This window comes from Buceros rhinoceros, unplaced genomic scaffold, assembly GCF_000710305.1.
Source record: "Buceros rhinoceros silvestris isolate BGI_N320 unplaced genomic scaffold, ASM71030v1 scaffold15580, whole genome shotgun sequence".
NCBI lineage: Eukaryota > Metazoa > Chordata > Aves > Bucerotiformes > Bucerotidae > Buceros > Buceros rhinoceros.
The window spans coordinates 39159-47007 of NW_010389158.1; the positions used below are offsets into that span (position 1 = coordinate 39159).

General features: G+C 53.9%; 1 protein-coding gene across 1 annotated transcript in view; it reads right to left on the bottom strand.

Moving 5' to 3' along the window:
- KIRREL3 (kin of IRRE like 3 (Drosophila)) overlaps positions 1-5519 on the bottom strand; it is a gene marked incomplete at its 5' end in the record, with an annotated part of 44576 nt that extends 39057 nt beyond the window's left edge. The window contains 2 exons of the mRNA XM_010133254.1: positions 2732-2882; positions 5362-5519. Coding sequence (XP_010131556.1) covers positions 2732-2882; positions 5362-5519 — 309 coding nt within the window. The remainder of the gene's footprint in view (positions 1-2731; positions 2883-5361) is intronic.
- Positions 5520-7849: the final 2330 nt, after the last annotated feature.

Sequence of the window (7849 nt, forward strand, 5' to 3'; positions counted from 1 at the left end):
CAAGCAAACTCCTCGGGTCCCCCCTGTGTGGGATCAGCACCCAGGAAACGATTGCTGGGGTCTCAGGCTGAGCCCTCGGGCCGCAAGCACAGCCGCCGGCTGCAGGTCCAGCTCCATGCTCCCCAGATGAGCCCTTCCGAACCTCTACCCTCAATCCCGAGGCAGCCCGTGGTGAAGCTGGAAGCCAAGATGCCTCTTCAGCTCTGGGTCTTCACAAAAAACCAAATCAAACCACCACAGCAGCAGACCCTCCACCGTAGCGCTGGGACCTTCGTCTTCCTCGCCACCACTTCCCGCCTCCAGCAAAAAACACCGACGCAGCCAAATCCCTTCTCGCCGGGAGAAGAAGGGCGTAAAAATGAGCAACCGCACGTGCGCGCAAGCTCGGAGCGAACGGCGGAGCAATAACCCCGCTCCTCCCCGTCCCGGCGCGCAGGACGTGCGTTTCCACGGTGCTCTGGCGGTATAAATAGTTTATGGCATATCAAACTATTAAACATGGTTTTAATCCCACTTGTGATGTTCGGCGCGGAACTCGCAGGAGGCTGACTTTGATGTGGCTGGTGGAAGGGAAATCACATTGAACAGATGTTCCAGCTGGAGCAGCTCCGTGTTTCCATTACAGAAGTGGCTCTGGGGGTTTACTTTCAGCTCCTTTTTTTCTTCCCCCTCTCTTTTTTTCCCTTCCGAAGGGGAGGGATTTATGACTCAGCTTTTTCGTTGCTGCGAAGATGGTCAGGGATGAGACTGAGAGGAGCCAACCGCGCTGCATCAGCTGGAAGAGCAGACTCTCCCCATCCCTGCGATGGGAGTAACCCCCACCCCACGTGTCTTCGCTGAGCACGAGCATTTTTGATGCTCTTTTGAGTTGTGAAAGGAGGAGGAATAATTTACCGGGCTGCTGCTTCCTGGGACGGGGGTTATTTTGGGTTCCCTGGGGCAACACTCGCTACGGCGTGAACAGCGGAGATGGAGATTTGCACACTCACCGAATCACCGAGTCGCTGCGGTTCCTTGAAGCTCCTCAAGTCCGAGTGTTAATCCAGGTCCCCACTGACCCCTGTCCCTCAGCAGCACCTGCACACAGCTAGGAAACCCCTCCAGGGATGGGGACCCCACCACCGCCCTGGGCAGCCCGGGCCAGTGCCTGACAATGGAAGAACTTCGTGTTTCACTGGATTATTGATGGAAGTGTTTTTACTGACTTGTGGTGGTGTGGAAGAGCCAGGACTAGCTCCCTGCTCGGGTGGGCACAGGGTGCTGGGACAACCCCAACGGGACAGAAAGGGCTCCTCAGGGACAGCCTCAACCTCCCCTGGGACAACTGGGGGCCGGTTCCTCTCGTCCTGTCAAAGAGACCGATCCCCCCTCGCTCCACCCTCCTGTCAGGGAGTTGTCAGAGCCAGAAGGTCTCCCTGGAGCCTCCTTTGCTCCAGGCTCAACCGCCCCAGGTCCCCCAGTTGCTCCTCAGCGCATTGTGCTCCAGACCCTGCTCCAGCTCCGCTGCCCTTCTCTGGACACGCTCCAGCCCCTCAGTGTCCTTCTGGGAGTGTCCTTGTCCTTCCTCATCCTTGCAGAAACCACTTCTGTTTTGCCTCCCAAGGTGCTGCTTCTCCTCTAGACGTTGGAAGGAGACCCAGGGGAAGGACCTCCTTTCACCCCCGGGGTGGTGCAGCCTACCTCCCCTCCACATCCAGCCTTGCCCAGTGCAGCCCCCCAGAAGAAACCAGCAGCCCAGATAACTTCTGCTTGAGAAAAATACCTTCAGCTCATCGCAAAGTGAAGGCAGCCACTTACCCACCAGGTTGGGAGCGAAACCTAACGGTCTGGGCAGCAGCATCCGGGATGAAATCCACCCCACCAGAGGCTGGTTAATCCGTCTCGGGATTGTTGTGTGCCGCCATCACCCATCCAGCACCAGGGAATTGATGTCCTCATTAGACCCCATTAAGAACAACATACTTTTAATAGCGGGATGGGATATTATTATTATTACTTTCACAGCACAGAGTATTTAATGGCTCGGAGTGGAAATTGCTGTTCTTTATTGGGCCTTTTGCTCTCCAACGCCGATTCCATCAGGCTCAGGCATTCAGCTCACATCCCCTGCCCCACACTGTACAGCACAGCGCGACGATGCCTCTGCCCGAGAACACCTGCGAGTCTCCAGCTAGTCTTGCTGTGAAATAACCCGAGCTATTATCTCATTTTATCTGGCCAGTTCTGTCAGGACACGCTATCCAGCAACCCAAGAGCCCATTCATCTTCCGGCAGCAAAAGCTCGAAGCCTTAAACGGTGCATTTTCTGCTGTGCCCAAGTTTGCTCAGCCAGTTTTAACTGGCCTCTGGAAAGCTGCTGCTGCAGCTCTTGCGGAGAGAGGAGGGAAGGGAGCTCTGAAAGGGGACTTTCAGTGGGAGACAGGTTTTGCTGCGTGGATTTACAGTGAAGGGTTAATGCTGCAGCTCTTGATGCGCTACTGGCCCCATCAGAGGGTGCCTGATGCTGCTCCAGAGACCCCCTAAGGTCTGGCTCAAGGCACACCATTGGGTCACGGTGTCCCCCTGGTGCTCCAGAGAGCTCAGAGATGAGATCTCCCGTCTCATTGTTCCACTAAACTCCACTGAAGAGAAACCCCCGAATCCCAGCACCCTGCTCCCGACCAGAGCCAGACCTGGGTGGGCAGCCCCGCGGCAGCAACGGAGAGCGCTGGGAGGCCAGTCCCATACTCACGCTGGATGTCGATGGTGACGGAGGTCTCCTTCCCACTGGGAATGGCTTTGTTGGTGGCGCGGCAGACGATGCTCTCCCTGTTCTCGATGTCGGAAGGGGCGATAAAAAGGGTGCTCATGATGCTCTCCCTCTTGCCATCACGGAGGAGAGTCTGGGGAGGAGAAAGCAAGATGAGAAAAGGCATGGTGCAGGGTTTTCAATCTTTTAATAATTCTCCAGACCTCCCTCTGGTTTATTAACACCCTCCAAGGACCAGCAGTGCCACCAACAGTTTTATCAGGCTGTTGATAAATGCCCATGGATACACCCACCTCCTGATCATGTATTTTGGACCCTGCCAGGCAGTTTTTTTCCCCTCTCTCAAGCCTGTATCCTTCAAGTTTCCTCCTCACAACGTTCAGTCAGTTATCAGTCAGTTATCAGTCAGTTATCAGTCAGCCCAGAAGGTGGGGAGAAGCAGGACCAAGACCTGTCAGTACATGATTGTCAGGGCCTGAGGGCACCAACAGGACTTAATTTCCTTGACGAACCTCACCTGGCTCCACCCCAAAGCTCCTCCCCCATAGGCCCAGGAGCTGTATTTAAGCTCTGGCTCTAGCACCAGACCCTGCTTTGGGTGTGGTGATGGAGGCTGGGCTTCCTGGCTTCATAGCTTCCCTTCAGAGCTGCCTCATCACTGTGGGCCTTCTGGAGCTGGGTTGACCCTTCTGTGGTCACCAGACCTGCTGTGCCCTTGGTGGTAAGGATGTTGCCCTGGGCTTGCTCTGCTGTCACCCTGTGAGTGTTTCTCTTGAGGAACAGCCTTGATCTGGGTGCTGAGGATGTGAGGGACCCTAACCCCAGGCAGGACCTTCCCCTGATGGTACCCCTGAGCTTTGGTGAGGCCTCCAAACCCTGTGGGATCCCCCAGTAACACCCCCTAGGGCTACAGGGACCATTCCCTGTCCCCTTCAATAGTGTTTGGGGTGAAAACAGGGGTTTTTTGGTTAGCTGGGGCTGTTCTGCACTGCCGGGCTGTGATGGCAGCAGGGCTGTGTGTTCCCCATTGGTGGACTGGAGAGAAACAAAGGAATTATGATCTGGGATGACTGGTTTCAGGCAGTTGGTAACCTGAGCGGGGCTTCTTGGTTCACTGGAATAGTTGGATCCCATGAAATCTGGGTTGGGTTTTAGTTTTACTGAAAAAGGAAAGTGGAGGAATGATCTTACAGGGAGCTTCAAAAGGGCTTTTCTGGGGGTCGCTGTTCCAAAGCAGTGTCTAAAGTTGGCTGCTAGTTCTTCTGAAGGCTGTTTTTTAATATCACCAGGTTAAGACAGCTGCAAAAATCACTACGTTCATGTTTTCTGTGCAGCTCTTTGTGGAAACCTCCAGTACATCAGTAGAAACTGAGGTTCTTCCGACCCCAGGAGGAGAAGGATGTTTCCTTGTGCAGGATGGGGCTCCTCTCCCAGCCCATCCCTGGGTGCTGCTTAAAATGCCACAGAAACCTCTGTGCTGCAGCAGAGCCTGAAAAGCTTGGCTGTGCATGGCTGGTTTTGGTGGAAATACAGAAAAAAGGGGATGTTCTTCCTGCCCTGCTACTTGTGGGGCAGAAAGGGCTTAATTTTGGCTCCCCAGGGCAGGGTCTGAGCAGCCTGTGGGGTGGAACAGAGTTCACTTATAAACAACTGCTTGTCAATGGCCTGGATTTTAATTAATTCTGTTGACTGGCGAGAGGGAGAGGTCGCTTCTCCCTGGCTTTAATTAGCGCTGCTGCCTGCATTGCGGGCAGGGAGATGGGGCCGGCTCCCCTCTCTGCTCCCACCCACGAGGAAGCAGCTTGGGCTGAGGTACTGGTGTGCTCTGCAGAGTGACAGGGAGGAGGAGGAGAGGAAGGTGTGGGCTCCTCTGCTTTTCCCAGCAGATGGGGGTGAAATGTTTGTGAAAAGATCTTCAGGAGCTTGGGAGGATGCTTTGGACTGCCGGGGCTTTGAAGCTGGCTGGCGTTGCAGACTGACCCATTTGATGTCTGGAATTGTGTTCTTCAGAAATGCTCATTAGAGATGTCAAGTGTTACCGAATCCTCAGCTCTTACCACACGTCTATAAACAGGAGAACATGTGGGCACCGTTCAGAGTAGGCTATTGATTGCTCTTTGATGTTCTCCTTTATGACCCAATAAAGGCTCTCCCTTTAAATTAAAAAATGCCAACAACCCTGGCCATTTTTCATGGCAAATTGCAGTGGGAGGGGAGAACATATGTCACTGCAACCACCTTTTGAGCTGCTGTGGTTCCACTGTGGCCAAGGCTGGGTCAGTGCTGGCTCTGTGGTGCTGTACATGACACTAACACCATGAAAAGGGGGTTTTGGGGGGTGTGGAAAGCTAACTGAAGCTGTGAGAGGGTGCAGAAAGGCAGTGAAATTCAGAGCAGAGCCAGTTTTGGTGACAGTTTGTGGTTTCTCACTTGCATCCTCCAGCCTCTCCATGGGGAAGGTTGTATGGGGTGATGTAGGGTGAGAGGCTCAGAGCTGGAGGTGCTGCCCTAGATGTTCTGGGACTGTGTGAGGAGCAGGGTCAGGCCTGGTGCACCTTTCTAAATCAAGGGGTGAGCACGCAGCCTTTGTCCCCAGCCCTGTCCTGCCTCACCTTGGAGTAGGTGGCGCCATTGATGACCTCTCCTTTCCGCATCCAGATGATGGAGGCTGCTGGTTTGGCGTTGTCTGCGTGGCAGGTCAAGTTGAGGGGGTCTCCTGCTCTCAGGCTGATGATGGGCCCCCCCATAATGATGGGATCGTCTGGAGGAACTGCAAGGAAACAGCACAGAGCAGACAAGGTCAACTTGCTGGTATTCAACCAACCTTCCTGGAGTTACCTGTGGGCTGCCAGGACTGGCCCAGGACCTCTCAAGCCCTCTAACCCCCGTTCCTCTGCAAATGGGAAGGTAGGTGAGGGCGACTTGGAGGGGACCTGGATTTGGGCTGCAAACTGTTGCACTTGGGGTGGGCAAGAGTTGATTGTGGGCCTGAGGAGAGTGTTTTCCAGCTGCCTTTGAAGAGTCAGGAGGGATGGAGGAACCTCTGAGCACTCCCGTGTTCTGCTTTGATTCCCCCATCGCTTTCACTCATCTCGCTGCACAAAAGGCCGCGGAACTCCTCTCCTTTGGTCAGACTCCCTCGCACCACAGTGAGTCTTTAGGTGTCTCCCTCTGCAAAGGCAGATTTTGCTGGGGGTGCTGAGGAGACATTTAAGGTGCTTCCTTTGGAAGCACCTCAGCCTGACAGCCCGTGTGGGGCTGCATCTTTGGAACGAGATGAGGCTCTGCCGGCATCGCTGTTTGTTATGGGGGGAACCTCTTTGTGAAAGGAGGGATGGAAGCAGGAGATGAGGGGCACCTCTATCTCCTGAAGCATCTCTAAACACCCCCAGCACAGTGAGAGATGAGAAATTCAGCTGGAGAGAGGGCCTCTGCAGAGAGGACCTTTCACCTCTGCTACCCGCTCTGGGGCTGCTCTAGCCAAGAGCTGCTCTGAAGGTGGAGAGGTCTGTCCACCCATCTCATGGCCTGTTCCAGGAGCTCTTGGTGGGGCCATGAAGCAATAGGAAGCCATCAGAAATGCAGAGGCTGCAGTGGAAAGGCAACTCTGCTGCAGCCCAGCTTGCCCAAGCAGAGGAGCTCACACTACTGGAGGATGAAGGAAGGAATTGCTACTTCTCACCCAGCTCAGGAGCAGGTGGCAAACCCCTCCTCTTCCTCATCCTCACTGGGGTGGGGTGAACCTGCTGGTTTTCCACCAAAGACCTCTCTTTGAGGTCCTCCTGAGCCGGCTGAGAAACATTTCCAAGGCTCCTGGCTGGCTCCTCCAGTGCCAGGGCTGGAGCCAGGAGATGGGGAGGGATTACGTTCTCCGACAACCCGAAGGTGGCTGCCTGCCTCGGCGCGGGATTTGTAGGCGAGGCAGATGTGCTGCTTGCACACAATGCTGGTTGCACATCTGCCAAATGCTGTGAGTAATGGGATTTCTCAGCTCAGTGGGTGGAACCCAGGGACCAGGAAGGGAAAAAGTGCTTTTTCTACATGGATCCAAAATGTACATTTTTTTTTTCAGGCTACAAGAGTGGAAAAAAAAAATGCAAAACTGTGGTCTGGGTTAGTTGAAATGCGTCAGCCCCTGAAATATGAAAATGTGGAAAATTCTGCTCCATCCTAATGCTGTTTAACTATTAAGGAAGTATTTATTTTCACTTTTTTAAAAAACCCCTTTCTCTGGATGGGTTTATACTGTTTAAAAAACACCCTGATATTGTTCAGTAGGTTTTTTACCCCCTCACTGAAGCCATTAATTGAATTTGACCTCAGCTTGTAAAATACTGGAAATTCATCTGGTGGAGCAGGGTGAAAACCCAACCCACGAGCCCTTCGCTGAAAAGCACCCCTGTGCCCAGGGGACATCATGGGAGAGGGGACAACCCAGTGCAGACAAACATGGACCCACTTGTCTTCCCCGTGCCAGGAAACCTTGTTTTCCAGCCTGTTTTGCTCCTGTTGGATTTGGAGCTGCTTAAGGAGAGGAGAGCAGGGTCCTGATCACATCTTCCCCCAGTTATTCCTGTAGCCATGAATTATAGATGGTCTCCAGGACCAGGGGAGCTGGGTGGGGATGTCAGGAACAGGAATCAGCGAAGCCTCTTGACTTCTGCAGACGAAGGATGGATGTTTTCCCTCCCCACCCAGCCTCCAGCCAGGGAAGGGAGGAGGAAGAGTGGAAGATAAGAGAAGGAAGAAGCCGGTAGGTTGAGCCATGATCCATTATTCATCCACTCTGCTCCCAGGATTGTTGTGAGGCTCCACTACAGAATCCTGCCTCCTAATTTTTAATCATGTTGCTGGGGAAGCGCTGGTCTTTCTGATTAACACAGGGTATAAATAGGAATTGAGTGTGAGGGGGCTTACTCCTGACCGCAGGGAAGATGGAGTCAACCCTTCCACACCTGGAAAGCTCCAAGAGACTGAAGGAGCAGGGATCCACGATGGCTCGAGCCACCCCTGGCAGCTGCCTGTGGGGTGGGAATCCAGGCAGAGCACCCTCAAATGGTCACTGCACCGAGACCTGAGGTGGGAGAGGAAGGTCCCCCG